General features: G+C 31.8%; 1 protein-coding gene across 3 annotated transcripts in view; it reads right to left on the bottom strand.

The window, feature by feature from the left end:
- The window catches only part of LOC145291321 (DNA repair protein RAD50-like), a 260,298-nt gene that overhangs the window by 91,598 nt on the left and 147,199 nt on the right, over positions 1-21,501 (bottom strand). For 2 of the 3 annotated variants that reach the window (XM_080137061.1, XM_080137064.1), the window contains exons 18-24: positions 15,011-15,123; positions 12,921-13,019; positions 11,677-11,763; positions 8,993-9,085; positions 6,106-6,140; positions 2,643-2,733; positions 1,710-1,736 (exon numbers count right to left, since the gene is read on the bottom strand). In XM_080137061.1, the coding sequence (XP_079993187.1) occupies positions 1,710-1,736; positions 2,643-2,733; positions 6,106-6,140; positions 8,993-9,085; positions 11,677-11,763; positions 12,921-13,019; positions 15,011-15,123 (545 nt within the window). The remainder of the gene's footprint in view (positions 1-1,709; positions 1,737-2,642; positions 2,734-6,105; positions 6,141-8,992; positions 9,086-11,676; positions 11,764-12,920; positions 13,020-15,010; positions 15,124-21,501) is intronic. The other variant, XM_080137063.1, reaches the window with a different exon arrangement.

A 21,501-nucleotide genomic window follows, 5' to 3' on the forward strand; every position in this document is an offset into this window, starting at 1 on the left:
GGGACTCCAGCATTTATATTGCAGGCATCTGATTTTTGTCCATCTACCACTACTCTTATGAGCCTATCGGAGAGAAATGATTTAATGATTGAGAAAACATTTCCAGTTATACCGTAGCTGGAAATCTTGTGAAGTAGACCCTTATGCCATACCTTGTCGAAGGCCTTTGATATGTCAAGAGCAATTGCCCTAGAAAGGAAGCCTTTGTCAAGAGATTCACTAATCCTGTGGGATATAACCGTCAGCACATCTGCGCTAGATCTTGCAGAGCGGAAACCATATTGTGTGTCACTAAGAAGGTTATTCCTGCTGAGGTGGTTTACTATTTCTCTATTTAATATGGATTCCAGCAACTTACTCATAACACACAGGAGACTTATTGGTCTGTACTGAGAGGGAGATGACTTATCACCTGAATTCTTAAATACAGGGCAAACTGATGAGGTCTTCCAGGGAGTCGGAAAGCACTTCTCCTTAAGGCAGCGCTTAAATAGTTTTGTAAGTATGGGAGCAAGTTCTGGTTGAAGCTTTTTTAACACTATAATTGGGATGCCATCAGAGCCAGTTGCTTTACTGGAATCTAGGTTCTTGATTAGCTTGGTGACCTCATGCACGGATATTTGTATGTTACCTAGCTTGTTCTGTGCTATAGGAGGAAATATGGGGAGTTGATGGCCTTCGTCGCATAGGGTAGAATTAGCTGCAAAGTTCTTTGCAAATAGTTTGGCCTTGTCTGACGCTGACCAGATGACCTCTGGTCCATTGATAAAAGTTGGGATAGAACGCACACTTCTGTTCAGGATCCTATTTGTTATTTGCCAAAACTGGTGGGAACCAAGCCGCTGATCAGCTACCTTGGATTTAACAGACTGGGCATATAGCTCTCTTGCATTTTTTATTACTCTTTTACAGTGGTTGCTGGCAGTCCTGAAAGCAGCTTTAGTCTCAGTGCATCTATTATGTTGGTAGCTATGGAAAAAGTGATTTTTGTGCAAAATAGCAGCAGCACATTCTGGGGAGAACCATGGCTGGCTGTTAGGTTTTTGTTGGAATTTTTTAGATGGTATGAATTGGTCTATGCCTACAATTAACCATTCGGTCAGATCTGATACTATAGAGGACACTTCCTTTTTAAACATGGAGTGCAGAGGTAAATCAGATATGAATGTACGGAAGCTATCCCAGTCAGCCATAGAGTATCGAGATACAAGCAAAGTATACTCTTGCTAGTAGAGGGCTGTTAGCATTTTGGGTTTTCTTTGTTTCCTTGACCCTTATTTTTATGAAAACTTCAGTTTTAATCCCTTCCTGTAACAACTTTTCCATGCTAGTAGATTGACACTTGCACGACCTTTTGTTACTTATGCTCTATCTTTTGTTTGTTTGGAGATTTTTTTTTTTTTTTTGTGAATTAGCGCTTTTTGAAAATTTTAGATAACAAAAGTTCAAAATCTAGCAATTTTCTGAAGATTTCTTTTCCCTGATTAAGCAGGTTTATAAAATTTCATTTGGCAACACTGTTAATAACATGAGGAGGCTGGGAGTTGGGCAACAACAACCTTATTTTAATTTTTATCAAGATGCGAGGGACACGCTTTCACTGTGCAATGCCGGTTAGCGGGTACGGCAGAGAGAGAGAAACACAGAGAGATTAAATCATTGTATCAGGAGAGAGAGAGAGAGAGATTAAAACAATTTAACAAATTTACCTCATTTCATTATCACGTCCTTGTTTGCTTTAAATAGAATAAAAACAAGACATTATTTCAAAGCTGTTTTTGTGGCACAGTGGATAGCGGGTCCGTGTTATAACCTATGGGTTGCATGTTCATATCCAAACAAATTACTGGTATTTTTTTTTTAATTATTATTATAGAATTCATACGGTTATACTGTTTTTTTTCTTCTTTTTATTTGTTTTTTTTTAAATATCGAAATGGTCCGAAAAAACCTTCATTTGTTTTTTTTTTGTTAGGGTGATATGTGAAATAATTAAAACCAAGTATTGCAGTTAATACAAAAAAATAATGTTTTGTTTTAATTCCTTTATTTGCTTTAACTTGTAGAGTATTGCTGCTGAGTTTTACAAGTTTAAAAATATGTATTTGATTTTAATTTAGAGATAGAGATAATATGGAAAAATTTATAGCTCTTACGACTACACCCCCACCCATACACAGATTGTTCCACTAAAAAGAAATTTCAGTAAAATTTAAGCAAAGATTGCTGCTCACAAATTTATATCTTGGTAAATATTTCTAACACAATTACTTAATTAGTGTACATTTACTTACTTTTTTGTACTATTCACTTAGAATACCTATTCTTTTCAGTTGCTAAAAATATTTCTGAAAATTTCAAATAAAAAAAGCATAAATACATATTCTGCTGTAAACATTCATCAATATTTTTAAGCAATTTAAGTGATATACTTTCATCTTTTGGTGGCCTCTAAACTGATATTTCACATCTATATTAGATAAATTTAAGTTCATATATTATTACAATTACATATAATATTACAATTGTTGATTTGTCATAAAAGAGTGAAATATGCATATGAAATATTGAAATGTGGAGATCTTTTAGAATGTTGCCATTTTACTGTCTTTAAATAACTGATAAAGGACAAAATGTCTTACTCTTGAGTTTGGTTTAGTTTTGATTGTATAGTGATTAGACTGTCATCAAAATCGTCAGTGCCGCAGACATTCTGCAATTTTTCTTCCAAGTCTGAAACAACAAAAAAATTATGCTATTATTATTATTATAAAGATAAGCCAGTATCATTCCAAAGGTTTTAACAACTACTGTTATATATGACTGGGAGAAGGATATGTCTTTAAAATAAAATGTAAATATGATTTGCCAGATGCATTGAGTCATCAAGGAAATGGATTTAATTGGTTAGTTTAATCATGTGACATAGAAAAGATTTGAAGTTGAATAATGAGTTGGTGAATGAAGTTTAGTGATAAAATATATGTCGTGATCTTGTTAGATAAGGACTTTTTAAATCACTGTGGGATGATCCAGTTAGAAACAATTCTTTGGTCAGGAAATGTTGCAGCTACCTGTCTTCAGAAAAATCAACTGAAATCTTAAACTCTGGCTCACAATAAAGAGAAGCAAACCACTTCTCCATTAATGGATTATATAATACCATTATATGGTGTTGTCAGGTCAGTTTTTCTTTTAGTCTTTATACGTTAGATAAGTAAAGATATCAAAGGCTCTAATTGGTCATATAAGATTGTGTTTTAAAGGAAAGAGACATTTTAAAATAGCCAGCAGTTGGCAAGTAGCATGCTACTTCCTGTATGAAACCTTAGTATAGATGATATTCATGGGTTTTAAGAACTTACAAACTAGACTGTGATGCTGTGAGATTGAATAAAATAATTTAAATATTGTAAATAATTTATGATTCGTGTGATCACATGACGATGACAAAGGCAAACCAGATCCGATCACACATGAGAATCCAGAATGAACTCAATAGGAATATCAACATTTTGATTTATTAACTACCCTAATCCAATGTCATAAAAAAAATATTAATAGAAACATGGGTTCTATTTTATCTTCAATCGTGCATTTTACAAAACTTGTTCTTTCCAATTCTTAGTCTTCTCTTGTGAAAAACAAGAAACCTTTCTTTTGTAGTTGCTTTGATAGCAGTCAAAATTCCTCTTAGCAAAAATTGATTTGTAATCTTTATATATGCTTAGAATTAGTGTAGTCATCGATCGCTTGTTATGCAAGACTCATCAGTGAATGCATATAGCTTTCCCAATTTGAAAATGATGGACTTAGCAAGAGAAACATTTTTTTTAATCCCAGTTCATGAGAGAGAGAGAGAAAGAGAGAGAGAGAGACATTATGTCAACATAATAATAAATTCATCTATTTTGACTATCCTTTTTCAGTTTCTGATGCTAATATTGATATTTGATCAAAATTAAATATAATTCTCCAAGCATTCTTCAGTTACAGAATGTATGTATGGTTATGGAGGTATATCTAGCTAGAAATATAATAAAATAAAGTTGTCTAGACCAAACTCAGGCTCCACAATATTTTTGCTCTCTTTTAGATCAAAATGAAACATCCAAGTATTCTTTCAATATATTTACAAGAATCTTCTAAACAAAAACAAACAAAAAGAAATGCAACTTTAATACATAGATTTCACGTGTTTATGTTGTTTTTTTTAAATATGTTCTTTCAAGCAAAGAATTTGTTCACAAATGTTTGCTTTTAATGGTAACTCATTTGAAAACATTAACAAATAAATTGCTGATAAAACATTACATTTCTATGAAGATAACAAGAGTTATATATCAGTTTCTTTGCTTAATAATAGTGACTTACCAATGATTTGTTATCGGATGATAAAAATGACTTTCCTACAGAATGGAATAAGACATTCATACCACAATAAGAATGAAATAAGATTATCTTTGATAAGCAGATATTCATACCACTTTTTGTTCTACGATACCTTTAAGAGTCAGTGCAAAGCCAATCGACTATTTTTTATCAACTTATTCCATTAGTTTTGCCCAACTACATCATCTTTCAAACAAATCTATATTCAGACATTGCATAATAGCTTGTTCTGACATCTTTTTTAGTATGTAAGTATCAAATTGATGTTCACATCATCAGCATGATTAAAAATTTGTGTGGAAACATCTTTAATCAGCTGTGACTATTTTCATCAATAAACTAGATGGAGTGATGTTTTTATTTTTTTTTATCTAAATGCATTGTATTACTATAACACTCACCATCTACAGATTTTCATAATTTAAATGTGATTATTTTTTTGTTTTTGTATTTGATATATAATCAATAATTAGGCATGCATGTAGAACTTTATTTTAAGTACAAATAATGTCATATTACAGAACAAAGTTTTGTTCATGGTGAAGTTTCAAAACAATCCTTTAAAAAAAAAATAGAGGCAATATATACTTATATAAAAAAAAAAATGGATGTGAGGATTATTTACAGGACTCATGTTATTTCACAGCAGATTAAAAAATCTCAGTGAAACCAAAAGTTTGGCACTACATTCTTTGAAGAAACTGAAGAAGTAACCAAAAAGTAAACTAATTTGAAAAAAAAAAAAAAAAAAAAAAAACTACACAAAGGAAAAACATATCCGTATCAAATTGTTCTCAAAGAAACATATGACTTGGAACAAACAGTATTCATAGAAGTCAAAATTGATATTATTATAAATGTTACTTAAATAAACAATCAGCAACTGCATGGAATTAAATTGATAGCCAAAAAAGTTGCAACAAAGCCAGGCTAAATGCTATTGATCAAAACAAGAGGATTAATAACTAAACAAAACATTTTGAAGAGCTTCTTGACAAGCCTGTTACAATTGCAGAATATCGAAAAAAAATATGCAAATTAAGCATGGAAAGATCTGGTTGGCAGATAACTTTAATAATGAATTGTTCACATTTTGCGATCAATTGAGCATTAGATAAGTTATATACTCCCTTTTCCAAAAAAGGAAGACCTTAGATAAACATTAAATGATATATATTCTCCAAAATCTACAAGTTAGACAAAATTTACTACAAAACAAAAAGTTTCAGACAAAACATCAATGATTGATAAAATTTTAATCAGTCACCATATAATTGATAAAATTTTAATCAGTCACCATATAATTGAGAAAATTTTAATCAGTCACCATATAATTGAGAAAATTTTAATCAGTCACCATATAATTGAGAAAATTTTAATCAGTCAACATATAATTGAGAGCATAAAAGCCAAGAACATTAAAGCTGTGCTTTTATTTGTCCATTGTTCCAAAGTCTTTGATTCCATTCATTGTAGCAAACTTGAATAAATCATATTGGAATATAGGATCCTGTAAGAGTTAGCATCAACTATCATGAAGCCTAACTTGCTAAATGGTTGGATCTCCTAATGGAGTTTTTCAATGTTGTTGCAGGGAGACACAGCAAATTACTAACAGCATCTGAAGAAAGACAGAAATTATAACACACCAAAATGTGAGCATAACAATTATGATAAGAACAACACTATGGACATTGTTAAAGTTCAACTCACTCTTTAATTCATTTTCATCTCTCCTCAAGTTTTCCCTGTAAAAACAAAGAAATGTTATTTACACTATAAGATTTTTCTTGGATTGTATGTTTTTTTGTAAAAGTATAGAAAATACAAAGCTGGTTAACATGATTTCTATATAAAAATGTGAAAATTTAAACATTTTTATTTATATATAAGATCTAAATAAAAATAAAATAAATATCTATCAAAAATTACATATATTTAGATTTTAACACAAAAATTAAGAAAAATATTTGAAAATTGTAGAAAATTCTCTATTGACTACACAGCATTAAATGAATAAATCTGCAACCTTATCTTCTTCTATCTTCTAATATAATAAACTGATAACGATTTTTCCTCTCTACAAAAAAGACAGTATAGCTTTGAAAACACAGATGACACATAAAAAGTCAATATGCTCGCACAAGCTTCCTATATCTGTTGCAAGTTTTCCAGATATTGCACTTCTTTTCTAACCAGTATCGTATCTTTCTATATAAATTCTGGAAAAATTCACTCTCCCAAACAACACACATATAGAGAAGGTAAAACAACACTTACTCCTTCAATCCTTACGCATTTCCATCATACACCAGGGCCATTATTTCATAATAATATCTTGCCAACAATGACTGGAATTATTTCATTTTATTCATTACTGTTTTTCTCTTTTTACTACACTTCATCTTCAAAGAAAATAATGATCAGTCCCTTTACAATCATCTGACTTTTCCATTGGTTGTTTTCTTTTATTCTGTTAATCCATTATTCTCTCGATGTTCCACTATTGATAGTGCCATCATACATTTTATTTTTCATTGGATTTCAAAATAGCATGTTCTTACATTTTTTTATCTAAACAACCATCATTAAACTGTGTAATTTCAACAATAAATATTTATATTTCCATCACGTAACTTATATTGTCATCCAATGTATGCCTTGTTGTTTTCATTGGCTAAAGCAACAACAATTGGTTCGAAACAGCAATGCCCGCCACTTCCAGTGACAGCACTAAATGTCACTACCCAATAGTGATAATAATCATCTGAGATTTACTGTCAGTCACCATCTTGACCACCAGTGTCCATCAGTGCCGGCCACTAGATGACATTACCCCACAATGGATGACAGTGCATGAAAATTGAAAGCATTTAATTTCAAAACAGTCAAATGCGACTCGATTATGATCGATAGTGACTGACAATGCGACTCAATTATGATCGATAGTGACTGACAATGCGACTCGATTATGATCGATAGTGACTGACAATGATCAAATGCAAGTAACCACCTAAAAACACCAATGATCACCAGTGCCTCTCCATTGAAAATAGACAATTTCATTTTAGAACGGTCCAGTGAAGACCGATACTGGTCATCATTGACACTGAATGCATGAATGCAGACACTGACAGTTGGAAAGGCAGCCAGTGTTTACCAGCAAATGCAAGCAACCACCTCCAAATAACACTAACTAGCAGTGATCATTACTACCCGCCACAGGTAGCCCGTGGATGTCAGTGCCCGACAATGTCTGAAAGTTGAAAACAAATGATTTCAGTTCACAGCAATCAAATGGAGGGTGATACTGATCATGGCTACAACTGACTGCCAGTAACAGAGGCAGCCAGTGCCTACCAGGACATGCCAATGCTTGCCAATAATTTTCCCAAACTAACACTATTTGCCAGCAATCAACAGTGCTGACAATGGCAGTCAGTGGCTTCCACTGCCAGACAATGCCCGACTGTGGAATCCAGATGATTTCTTTTAGGACACGGACACCAGTGGCCACTATTTTCCAGGGCTGGGAACCACTTAGCCATAATTTGTTTCCAGGAGGAAGGGGAGTTCATCGAAGCTGTCCTGACTTTTTTCTATACTTCCAACAGGCAATGCCGGTACATGGGTCCTGCTAGTTTATATACTAAAATTGAAATTGGTAAGCTCTTATAAGTACCATATAAATTAAAATAAAAAAACTTTGAATAAACAGACAAACTGTTTTGAAAACACATTAAGATGCAAATATTTTTTCTTCTGTCTTTTTTTTTTTTTAAATTGAAATATTTCTAATGAATTTCAATTTTAATAACTCTAGAATCAACAGAAGCTTACTGGAGAGTCCCAACAGAACCATGTGCATCACAACCTTGATACAGCAACATGAGGGACATTTTAATTGTGAAAAAAAAAAAAAATACAAAAGAACTCTTTTATTCTTTGATGAAGAATGATTCCATCCAAAATTAATAAGAAATATTTCAATTTAAGAAAAAAAAAAAGAAAAGAAATTATTTGTATCTTAACTTGTTTCTAAAACAGTTTCTCTGGGGTTTTTTTTTTTAATCTTATATATATACATTTTAAATAAATAAACATGAACATGAATTTAGACAAAATTAAACAAAAAACTTATTATAAATTATCGATCCCTTACTTAATATTTAATCTACTGGGAATAGTACATTTGAAAATGTTATTATTATACCATTGTAGCTAATGATGTAAGCTTAAGCTTTCAATGTTTTTTTTCTTTTGGAGTAGGGGCTAACAAACTGTAAGAAACATGAAGTACCATCAGTTTTGTAGAGTAGATGACACACTTTTTTCTAAATGGACATTGTACTTCCTAGCACCAGATCTCTTTGCTAAATAGAATAATGAATGATTAATATAAGTGGTGTGACAAATTGTTCAGTTTATCAATCAGAATTAAGAATAAAAATGGAAATATGGGATTCAGAGCTGGGAACAGAAGTACATGGGAGTTACCATTCATTCCAGGGTAATGCCGGAAATGACTGCTATTTCTATATAAATACTGAAAAATTTGAGAGGATATGAATCAAATTTTTTTTTTATTCAAGACACTTACATAAGCATTTTCTTCTGCGTTTCTTTGCTTGACATTTCTTGTCTGCATTTGTCCAATTCAATGTTCGTTTTCTGCACAAGACAAGATTGTTTGCTGCAAAGGAAAATTTTTAATTCAGTGGTTGTATATTTAATGAATTGTAGGCAAAATCATAAATATAAGAAAAAGGAATATGTGATTGTATTTTGTAGAATGATTTTTATGTACTGAAATTAAACAATTATGTTTTATTTAATAAATATCAATATTAAAATGTTCAGTTCAATATATATGCTTTCCTTGTTATTAATAAGGTTAAAAGAAAGGAAAAAGTTATATAGAACATGTTAGTGGATGCAATTAACCTATATTAATAAAACTGTGTGACTTGTGCGTTTCTCACCTTTTATGTGATTGACATTATTTACTATTAATCATTTTTTTTTTATAAGTCATCAAGGATAGAAAACATTCAAGGATAAGAGTGAATGAGATGGACAGTGTTAAAAGAGGATTAAAAATATGTTCACATACCAACAACCAAAATAGAAAATAGCATTTTCCTCCCTTTTTTTCAGAAACATTGCTCATAGAATGTGAGGATTAAAGGTCAAATTAGGAGGGAAACAAGATTTATGGTGTCACAAAAAGTAAATCTACATTTTATTCTTCATCAGTATAGATTGCTGGTGACCCCAGTGGAATTAATCTGCCGTTTGACTATTGTTTTCAGTGTTGTTAGATTTCCATACAGTCACTTTATTAAAAAAACTAAAATTTGCCAGATAGGTTCCGTGCCAGATTAGTTGCAGACATACATGGAACAAATAGTTGTCGTTCACAGGGTTCTAGCTGCAGGTTGAAACAAATCAGATTTAGTAAATCAAAAATGCTAATGTACTAAAATGAACTTAAAAAAATCCTATTTCCTAAAATGTAGCTGAATTTATATAAATTAAGACGTTGCATTAACAGAATTATTTTTTGTCTTATAACAATTTAATGATGAAAATAATTAAATTTTTCTTTCCAAATTCTATTTTTAAAAATATTAAAAGAACAAAACAAAAGTGAAACAATACTGAAAATAAGAAAACTCTTGTGCAATGCAGGGTAAACACAGCTATGATTAATTAAACTTATAGATGGGAATTGTCTTTTTCATTTAATCGGTAAAATGATGAGACTAGAGAGTGGAGATAAAGATATGTTTACATATAAGTCCTGGGACTGACATATTAATCGTGCCACTAAAAAAATCCATACAAACAGTACATGTAAAAGTCTAAGGCCAGTCGGATTATTATTTTTACAAATTACAATTATTTATATGAAGCTATGATTGCAAATTTGAAAAGAAAAGGGAAGAATCTGAATTTTGTGCATTTATAAAATATTGCTTTCTTATGGGAAAAATCCTATTCAAACAAAGTAATGACTTAATAAGTTTTATTTGAACTCAGCTTTATCAAAGACATTACAAGATGATATGTTAACTTTAAACAGTCGTAGATGCAAATGATACTAAATACTCAGATCACCCAAATTTGGAGGTGTTTCAGAAAAATAAAAGTTTGAGTATTCACACATAAACACCTAAAAAAGTAGAATCTGTTTTTTAAGGTGGGTATTATTTAGCCAAAAGTGTTAATCTATAATAACTTTTTTTGCATATTGAAAACATTGACTTATATGTTCATTTTTGCTTTTAAATTTGTTGAATTCCATTAAAATTAGTGTTTTATCTAAAAAAAAAAATGTTCAAAGTTTAATTTTTATGCAATAAAAGATTAAAACATTTAAATATGTTTGGTTCAAGAAATAAACAAAAAAACATTAAAACCCGAAGTGTGCATGTAGGGGGAAAGAGACAGGAAGTTATTCTTTGATGAAACAAAAGTCATTTACCCATTATATGAATTCTGAATATTTTGAAGTATGGCAAAGGATTACTATTCCATGTGAGAAGGGAAAGGAAGTAAGACAAGACAAAATGAGAGAAGAAAAAGAGAGAAAAAACAGAAAAAGAGAAAGAATTTAAAGAGAGAGAGAGAGGAAAAAAATCTGCCAGTTGCGATCACGTTCATTTTTTCCAATGAATTAGTGTTGGATCAATAGTATGACTTTCTCTTCATGTCCTTATCATGGCAATGACTGCTACCATACTTTGAAAACAACCTCTTACTGGGTAATGTCAAAAAAAAAAAAACTGTCAGGAAAAGGTGTTTTCTGTAGAACAGCAAAAAACTACAAGAGCTTTTCAGCAGACAACATAACAATACTTACACAGTACAGTAAAGTACACACCAAAAAACAAATCATCTTTGGGGATCAAAACTTGTCTTATTAGTTTTCCCAAGTCTCGTGCTCACATGAAAATTGGCATTTGGTATACCCTGCCCGTCCTGACGTATTCATGCACAAGTTGTATCATTGCAACACTTGCTCATGCAGTTTCCTTTGCCATCATCATTCAGAGTTTAATAAACAGAAATACATTTGTGTTAATAAAATTTGCTTCTGGTTTCAGGTCAGTTACATCCCCATATTCTAGTTCCCCTTTTCAGGAGACAATTTTACAAATATAAATCGATTTTGCAAAGTAAAAAAAAATTTGATTTCAATGGATGTTATAATAAAATCAATTACAAACATCAAAAATAAAATTTAAGAGTGTAAGAACAAAATAAAATACATTTTCTCACCTGATATATTCATCTAATGCTCCACGCAAATTTAGGTTAGGCATTTCACCAAGCAAATGAACAATGCTATCTTCATGGCGGGCTTTGCTAGAAATAAAGCATTTTTTTAGTATTACTTTACTGGCCATTTGAATTCACAGAGCAAAAGAATATGAATCAACTTATTGTGGCAGCAATTGTCCTTTGATCAGTTGCTATGTATTATAAGTGATAAATCTAGTTTCATCCAAATTATAGCAGCATTCAGTATGATCCTACCAAAATGTAAACTAGCCAATATCAGATTCTGCTAATAGCTACAAAAATTAGAGTTATTGTTCCCTGACATTTCCTATTTAGAAAAAAAGTGATTAACCAGAAAATTAATGAAATATTTTTCAGTCTTATTAATTAAAGAAAAACAAAGATAAAAATATTTCATTTGTGGTGGTGAAACACAAGAAAAATAAAAAAAATGTTTTACAAGTTGTTAATGTAAGCAATTTATATCAGTTGGAATTGGCAAGTTTATAAATGCTGAGGATAAAATAGCTATTAGCAGTAATCATTGACTGGAAGCAAAAAACAAAAACATAAAGATTAAAATGCAACACAAGGGCAACATTTGACATCCCATAAACAAAATGATGACAGTGTCATATAAAACACTCTTTTTCACCATCAAGTTTGGTAGAAGTGTCCATCAAAGAAATTATAAACTATGCAATGAACACTCGGGATAAAATTAGCCTATGGTATAAGAGTATAGCCATCTTGCATTTTCTTCTTTGAATTAGTTAAATTGCATGGCTGGAGAGCCAGATTTAAACCATTATAGGTATGAGACATTTCTGGCTACCACAATACACAAATGAAAATTTACCTTTACGATGCAAGACAATTCCTCTTTAATACTTGTTTGGAAATAAAAGTGAATACCAAACGCTTAAAATTTTTTCTCCAAAAATATAACTTGTGTTAAATAATTCAGATAAATTTTAACCACATCAAAATGCATATAGCAATCAGAGAAACAAAATTATTTGTGAACTTCAGTTTAAAAAGAGAAAATCATATTTTTCATTGTAAACTAATTACACAAAAGAATTATATTTGTGAATTATAATTTATTAAAATAAAATATAATATTAGCATAACATTTAATTGTGATTTTAAAACTTCATAGAAAAAAAAACTAAAAATAAAAGAACATAAAAAGTAATTGCAGTGAAATAAAATTGCCAGAACTTGACAAAAATTCCAACCTTTTTCTAATCTGATCTTCTTTTGCAGTCTTTTCTTTATTAAGCATATCAACCTGTGTTTTCACTGTAGATTGTTTATGAAGAACACTCAATATGGAACTGAAAGATACAAATGGTTATTTGAAAGTTTACATTTATTCAATGTATTAGTGATTAGGGACTGATTGTGAATTTAATATTGAAATGCTCAGGATGAATACCACATTAGAACAGGGATACTATAGTGTGCATGTGTAAAAATTTCTATTGAATCCTGATAAAAGTTTGCATATTTTCATGAGATTTATCAGTAAAAGACCTCTTGTACAACGAAAGTGCCTTTATCACTAGATATGTATAGGGTTAAGTCTCTTTAATTGTGTTGCATTCAACCTGAATTATATTCTGTGAAAAGAACACCTATAAAATATTCAGTGAATGAATACTAAGAGGGTTAAAAAGAATATTAAGTGGTTTCTACCTTTTCTTCTCAAGATAAAAGTCAATTAAGACTTTATAATAGATAAAGGTGATGACAATGCAAAGAGACTACGAGATAAGTGCATTCACTGAAAGGAAACATTGGTTGCACGGGAGTGAACCTGGAACTATCTGATTTGGAGGCAACAGTTATAATTATGCAAAAGGCATTTTTGGCAGGAGTAACATTATTGTTCGAGGATCTTTTTAGATACCAGATATCAAACATTGTTCACATATCATTTTGTTTCTTACTTGAATTGGGGTGAGTACTGCTGCTGTTACTAAGAATGAACACCTTATCTTTTGTTGGTGAAGAGAAGAAAGAAGAAAATAATATAGTACCAGAAAAAGGCAAATATACTGAGAGTGATATAGTGCGTGTGTGTTCTTTCAACTTTAAATAATTTGTGACTGAAATAAGAATTAATGAGCCAAATATAGCTTTCAAGATATTTCAACGCTCTCAATAAATGGATCAATGCACAAAGGGGGTAAAATTACTAAAGAGATTGATTGATCAACAGGTTGCTAAAACAAATGTGATTTGTACGTAATCATTTAAAATCTTATAAAAAAAACATCCATATGTCTTGGTGAATATCAGTGATTTGTTTACTGTCTTGAGTTTTGCCCAATCAGTGTTTCATCTTAAAGTTACAGGACAAATTTCATCAAATTCTAGCAGCTAATTGCTGTAAAATATTTTGATTGCTCAGAATTTATCCATTGCAATATTTCTTTTCACGGATTTGCACTTTGTTTCCCCAATATATTCATATATCTGACATAAATCATATATCTTAATCTTAATAATTTAACACTGAAATTTGTTGGTATTCTTTCTAACCTATGAGGTATTTATCTATATTATCAGTGTTCTTTTATATCTTTTATACTATGGATGATACTAAAAAATATGTTAGTTTCTTGCTACTACATGTGACTTATTACCAGTTATCTAGATTTTATGATTTTCAGGCTTATTTTTAATGCTGGTGAAAGAAACTTTATATTCTTTGGATTATGAAGCTATCTGCATAAGCCATGTTGTTGCTTGTTTCAGGCAACAGTTGCAATTTAGTCTCAGTCTTTAGTGCAGCAAAAGAATTTTTCCTCTAAACAAAAGCACATTTTTTGGAGATTACAATTTTTTTTATCCATTTTCTTAATATTTAAATAGCAGACTCACCAAATCAAAACACAAGTACAAGGACCTAACTTGCTTGAAGAAACACACAGATCCACTTGATTGCTAGCCCCAGTAAAACAAAATGGCTGTTCCATGCTCTGAGAACTGGCTCTAACAGCCATTCTCTTGCATGGACAATATATACACCTTCAATCTGAAATCCTAGACATCTGCTCTTGATCTCAGTCATTCCCATCTAACCATCCAGATATCCAATAAAAGCAACAGCTTGTCTAGCTAACTGCAGACAATCTATGAGCATTACTTTTTTCAAGTAAGTTTTCCCCTGCATGAGCCCTCATTAAAGAGATATTTTATCTCAAAGGAAGATCCTGGATGGCCAAATATAATATTTTCAATTTCTTCTGTGTCTCTTCCCCTCTCTTGGCTGAGCACCTCTCATCCGCAGCAAGTTTAAATAATAAAAAGTAATAATTACTCAAGTTTGTTGAATTTTTCCTCAAGAGTCTTTTTTTCCTGGTTCATATTTTGAATTTCTTTCTTCAGTTCTTCAGGATTGACAGTACTTTCAGCACTTTTTAGCTCATGTTCCTTTGATAAAAAATGAAAAAAAAAAAGTAATTGTTGTTGTCCGTTGTAGAAACTCTTGCTTTTTATTTAAATAACAAATAAACAACAGTTTTATTTAGGTCAGTTTGTTTTTACTAGTAAATTACTAAGAATTTATAGGTGGAACATTTTAAAATAATATTAAGCATTAAATTGTTTTTAAATATTTATAAAAATTTGTTAACATGCATTAGAAACATCACCAAGTTAACATGCATTAGAAACATCACTAAGTTAACATGCATTAAAAACATCACCAAGTTAACATGCATTAGAAACATCACCAAGTTAACATGCATTAAAAACATCACCAAGTTAACATGCATTAGAAACATCACCAAGTTAACATGCATTAAAAACATCACTAAATTAACATGCATTAAAAACATCACCAAGTTAACATGCATTAAAAACATCAAGTTAACATGCATTAAAAACATCACTAAATTAACATGCATTAGAAACATCACCAAGTTAACATGCATTAAAAACATCACAAAGTTAACATGCATTAAAAACATCACTAAATTAACATGCATTAAAAACAGCACCAAGTTAACATGCATTAGAAACATCACCAAGTTAACATGCATTAAAAACATCACTAAATTAACATGCATTAGAAACATCACCAAGTTAACATGCATTAAAAACATCACAAAGTTAACATGCATTATATGATTGATTGGTTTTATGGCATATCAACCTATGTGGTCATTTAATGCCAGAGTCTTTTATATACATTAATAGTTATAGGTTTTATGTATGTATCTGGTGTTCAGTGTCTATATTTATATGGTTAGATAAGGTATTTTTTTTTTTTTTAATTTTGTTGACTAACCCTGTTATTTTCAGATATTTGAGAAGAGTAGTTGTGTCTACATGAGAGAATATGTCTTTTACAGTTTTTTTTTCATTATATAGATTCAGTCGGTTTGTTTTCAAGTCTTTGCATCTTGTTAATATGTGATTTACTGTGTATGGTTCCTGGCAGGGTATGCAAAGTGGGGCTTCTTCTTTTTTGAGTAGGTAGGAGTGTGTTATAGAGCTATGACCTATTCAGAGTCTTGTTATTATAACTTCCTCCTTTCTGGTCATTCTTTTGTTTGGTTTCTGTTTTCCTATGGTTTCCTGGATTTGGTATAGCTTGTTTTTAGTGCAGGATTTCCACGACGCTTGCCATGTGTTTCTAATATATTTGTTAATGATTTGTTTTCGATCAGTATGAAGGATCTTATCTTTGGTTATGGTCAAATTTAGTGCTGGTTTTGCTGCTTTGTCAGCTCTGTCATTACCCTTTATGTTGATATGACTGGGTATCCAACAAAAAAGATGTGTTTATCATTAGGAATATCATCAAATCTTTTGTTTTGGCGATTATTGGGTTCGTTGGTTTCTTATTTTCCAGTGTTTCGAGTACTGATTTGGCATCTGAGCAGATAATGAATTGTTTATCTTTAGAGGATTCTATAAGATCGAGTGCCATACCAATGGCTGATACTTCAGCATTGTAGATCGATGATTTGTCTGGTAATCTTTTGATTAGGATTGTTTTATTGTGTATGGCTGCACATCCAACTTTGTCTCCATCTTTTGAACCATCTGTATAAATTGTTGAGTATTTGGAATACTTACCTTTAATTATTTGGAATTTTTCTTGATAGATGATTGGATTGGTTTTTGTTTTCAGATACTTAATTAGGTCTGATTTTATTTTTGGTTGTTTTGTCAGCCAGGGGGGATATTTAGGTTTTACAGATCCATGTATTATTGCAATATCTATCTGGGCTTTATTTATGGATTCTTCCATACATAGGCTAAATGGTTTTATAGAATTTTCTTTTCTATCAAAGAGGTTTTTGTATTGGGGGTGGAAGACACATTTGTAGGCAGGATTAGTTGAACAAGCCAATTTTGTATAATATTGTAGTCCTAGTTTTTCTCTTCTAAGTGATAATGAGGGTTCATCTGTTTCTACATATAAACTTTACACTGGGGAGGTGGGGAAAGCTCCTAGAGCCAATCTTAGTCCTTGGCGATGTATTATGTCTAATTCCTTTATGTAGGACTTTCTTGCGGATCCATAGATATAGCATCCATAATCCAACTTGGATCTGACAAGGGATCTGTATAATTTAATTATTGAGTCTTTGTCTGCACCCCAGTCTGTATGAGCTACTACTTTTAAGAGTTGGATGGCTTTGTTGCATTTTCGTTTGAGGTATTTAATGTGAGGAATGAACGTTAACTTTTTATCAAAGATGATGCCCAAATATTTATACTGATCAACTATAAGTATAATTTCATTGTCCAGTTTCAATATTGGGTCATGGTGCATTTTCCGGATTTTGCAGAAATGAATGGCTTTTGTTTTTTCTTTTGAAAATTTAAATCCATCTTTTGTTGTCCATTTATTTTGTTTAGACACAGTTGTAAATAGCGTTCTATTCTTGTAATATATTTTGATCTATAACAGATCAGGAAGTCATCCACATAGAGGGCACATTCTGTTCCTACATTTATATTTTTAACGATGTTATTTATTTTAATGCTAAAAAGTGTGACAAACAGGATGCTTCCTTGTGGTACACCCGTTTCTTGTTTTTTTTTTACTGATGGATAGGATATCACCTAATCGTACATTAAAATTTGTGATGAAAATGGTCATTCTGCCTTTTAATCCAAGCTCTTGTAGATCTTTTATAATGCCATGCCTCCATGCAGAGTCGTATGCTTTTTCAATATTGAAAAAGACTGCCGTAAGATGTTCTTTCTTGATAAAGGCTTCTCTGATGAAGGTGATCCATGGGGCTTCTTTCATTCTTAAATCCTGACTGATAATCTGTAATCAGATTATTTGTCTCAAGGTACCATATTAATCTGCTGTTAATCATTCTTTCCATTATTTTGGAAATACAGCTAGTGAGTGCTATAGGTCGGTAATTCATGGGATTTGTAGAGTCCTTTGATGATTTAGGTATAGGGATTACTATGGCCTGCCTCCATATTTCAGGGACGTTGCCACTTTCCCAAATATCATTGAATATTTGTAGTAGGTAATCTGTAGATGTATCAGGAAGTTGTTTTATAAATTGATAATGGATTTGATCAGGGCCGACAGCTGAGTCATGAGCTTTCCTTAGGCTTACTTTCAATTCATTTTTAGAGAATGGCTGGTTGTATTTTTCTGTATTATTTGTCTGAAACTGGAGTTTTTCCTTTTCTGCGTTTCCTTAATAATTTGGAATTTTTGGTTAGAGTTTTTGGAGGAGGAATTTTTGCAAAAGTTTCAGCAAGACAATTTACCATTTCTTTCTTGCTAGAAATTTTTTGGTTATTATAGATCAGGTGTTTAGTAGGGTTACTGTTACTTTTCCCTGAGATTTTACGGATCATGTCCCAGACCTTTTTACTTTTCGTATTTGTATTTATTTTTGATACATAGTTTTTCCATGATGTTCGCTTTGATTCCTTAATAGTTTTACGAGTTTTAGCTCTACTGTTTTTATATTTATCGAGATTTTCTTTAGTTGGTTCTTTTTTGAATTTCCTTGCTACTTTGCATTTTTCGTCAAACCAGGGTATATTATGTTTTGGGGAGGTAGAGCTTTTTGGAATGCATTCCTCCGCAATATTATACAGTGTATTAGTAAAATGTGTGATATTATTTTGGTTTGGGTTATTATCCGATGTTAATTTAGTCCAGCATAAATTTTGGAATTTTTTCCAATCAGCCTTCTGTAAGTTCCATTGGGGTATTTTGTTTTCTGGCATTGGATCATTGTTTTCAAGTGTAATGGGGAAGTGGTCACTTCCATATGGCTCTTCTAGTACATTCCATTTATAATCCAAAGCAAGTGTTGGATCACACAATGTTAAATCAATTGATGTGAATGTACCAGTTCCTGGGTGTAAATAAATGTGTTTTATCATTAAAGAGGTATAGATTTTCGTTATTATATTTTCTATAATTTTTCCCCTTTTGCTTGTTTTTTCACTTCCCCATATCTCATTATGGCTGTTTAAGTCTCCCATAATGATGTATGACTTTGGAAGTTGCTGTATTAGTTTGCTCAGATCTGTTTCTGAGATGCTTTCATTGGGGGGTGTATAGTGAGCAAATGTTGATGGTTTTGTGGAGCGTTACTTTTATTGCAGTAGCCTGTAGTTTAGTATTAAGTTGTATTTGACTTTGGAGTACGTCATTTCTAATAAGGATTCATGTGCCTCCACAGGCTCTGAGTCCAGTATTGTGTATATAGTTATACTGATTGTAATTTTTAATTTTTATATTGTCATCCGATTTCATAAACAGACTACTACTGGAAGTAAGTTATCGAGTAGAATAGTGAGCTCATTTAGGTTTGCCTTTAGACCATGACAATTCCACTGGATTATATTATTTGTTTCGTTTCTATCCGGTATGATTCTGTGTGTCATGTTTTGTATTTTAGTTTGTTATTTGGGTGTTTTGAGTTTAGTTATCTTTATGTTTGCCTTAGGTCCTTGGAAGCCCCATTGAATGATAGTTTGAGTGTTTTTATTGTGGTCTGTCATTTTATTTGTCTGGGGGTGTTTTGTCTTCTACCTCCATCTCCTCCAGTGTTCCTATTTTGTTTCCTCCTCTTGAGGTTGATTGGGATCTAGATCTTGGTTTATTAATTGTTTTTTCTTTAGTTTTCATTTTATTGGGTGATGGTGTTGTTTCATTTGGTTTGTTTATAAGGGTTGTTTTCATTTGGTGAGTTTTTTCTTTTTCTTTGTTTGATTTAATTTGAGTTTTTTGGTTTGTTGGTTCTGTTTTTTGTTGTTGTGCTCTCTTTTGTAACCTGATTATTTCCAGAGTTCATTAGATCTTTCATCTCTTTTATCAATTGAGATAGTTCTTCAGTTTTTATTTCTGGAGAATTTTTTGTACAGCTTTGACAACTTTGATTTGTGTTTATTTTACCATTCTTGGTTACTTCTGAGTATCTTGCGTTCATAATTTTCCTGGCTTTCAAGAAGGTTATATTTTTGGTGTACTTTATTGTTGTTATTTCTTTTTCTTTTAGCCATGTTTTGCATCCTTTGAAGTCAGCTGAATGGTTTTCACTACAGTTTGAGCATTTGGGGTCTTTTTTGTAGTCACTATGTTTTGAGTTTTCACCACATCTTACACAGATGTGTGATTTGGTGCATTTGGATTGGTGATGTCCAAATTGTTGACAATTGTAGCACCTTAGAGGGTTTGGGATGTATTTTTCAACGTTCACTTTTAGGTATCCAATTTTAATCTCACTTGGGGGATTTGTGGAGTCAAAGGAGAGGATATATGTATTTGTCAATATAGTTTCTCCATTTCATTTTATTCTTATTCTTTTTCTGTAACACTTTGGGATGCTAGATTAGATAAAATTTTCTCAGTCGAGCAATTTGATAGTTCACTGCATCTAATGACTCCTTTTGAGGAGTTTAGGTATGGGTGGGGATAAGTTTTAATTTTGATATTGTTAAAGGTTTGCCATTTGAGAATTTCTTTAGCTTGTGTTTTTTATTTCAATTCGATAAGTATGGTGTTATTTTGCAGTCGTTTCATCATTTTCGGTTTTAGTTTTTGAGAGAAAATTTTTCCATTGTAAAAGATGAAATTTTATTTCATTTTTTTCAAGTGTTTCCATTACTAAAAATATTGAGTTTTCTTTGATTGAGCATTTCTGTCCGTCCTCTGAACTTGAAATGTCGGAAACATCTGAAAAGCTTCTTTTTTGGGGGGTTTTGGGGGTAATAAAAGCCATAATCAAAATAAGATTGTTTTTTCATCATCTTTGCTCCCCACCCACCTTGGAGCCCTATATGGGAAGTGCCTGGGCTCAACAAGGATACAAAGATGATATACTCGATTTACATATCATTCATGAGCACCTGTTTTCCTTTGATGTTACTCTGGGATACGTAGTAATTTAAAGGGTTTGCAGCCATGTGATAGATATTTTACTTCGTCGATTGACCCTCAGCCACCGCTTCCACCATATATTAGGAAATAGTTATTTGTGGGGAAGGGATAGGTACATTGTGTTAATGATATGTTTATGGGGTGGGCAATATATGGTCACCATATATGGTGACGTGACCAGCCGATTGATCGGATCGGGCCCCTCCGACCACCCATCTAGCCCAGTAAGGGCCAAAGTGGTGTGTTGGGAAGTAGAGGTACTAAAACCTGATCTCCAAGTCTCTCAACCACCAGGATCCCGTCCTAAAGGTGTTACGGGTCGCTACCTATGGCCAACAGGTAGCCCCATTGAGGGACTTCTACTCTCTACAGGGGGGTAGTCGGCATATTCTGATGTCCTGCCGACAGGGTCAAGTTGAATCTGA

The sequence above is a fragment of the Euprymna scolopes genome, chromosome 12, assembly GCF_053919585.1.
Source record: "Euprymna scolopes isolate OS-2025 chromosome 12, ASM5391958v1, whole genome shotgun sequence".
Classification (NCBI taxonomy): Eukaryota; Metazoa; Mollusca; class Cephalopoda; order Sepiida; family Sepiolidae; genus Euprymna; species Euprymna scolopes.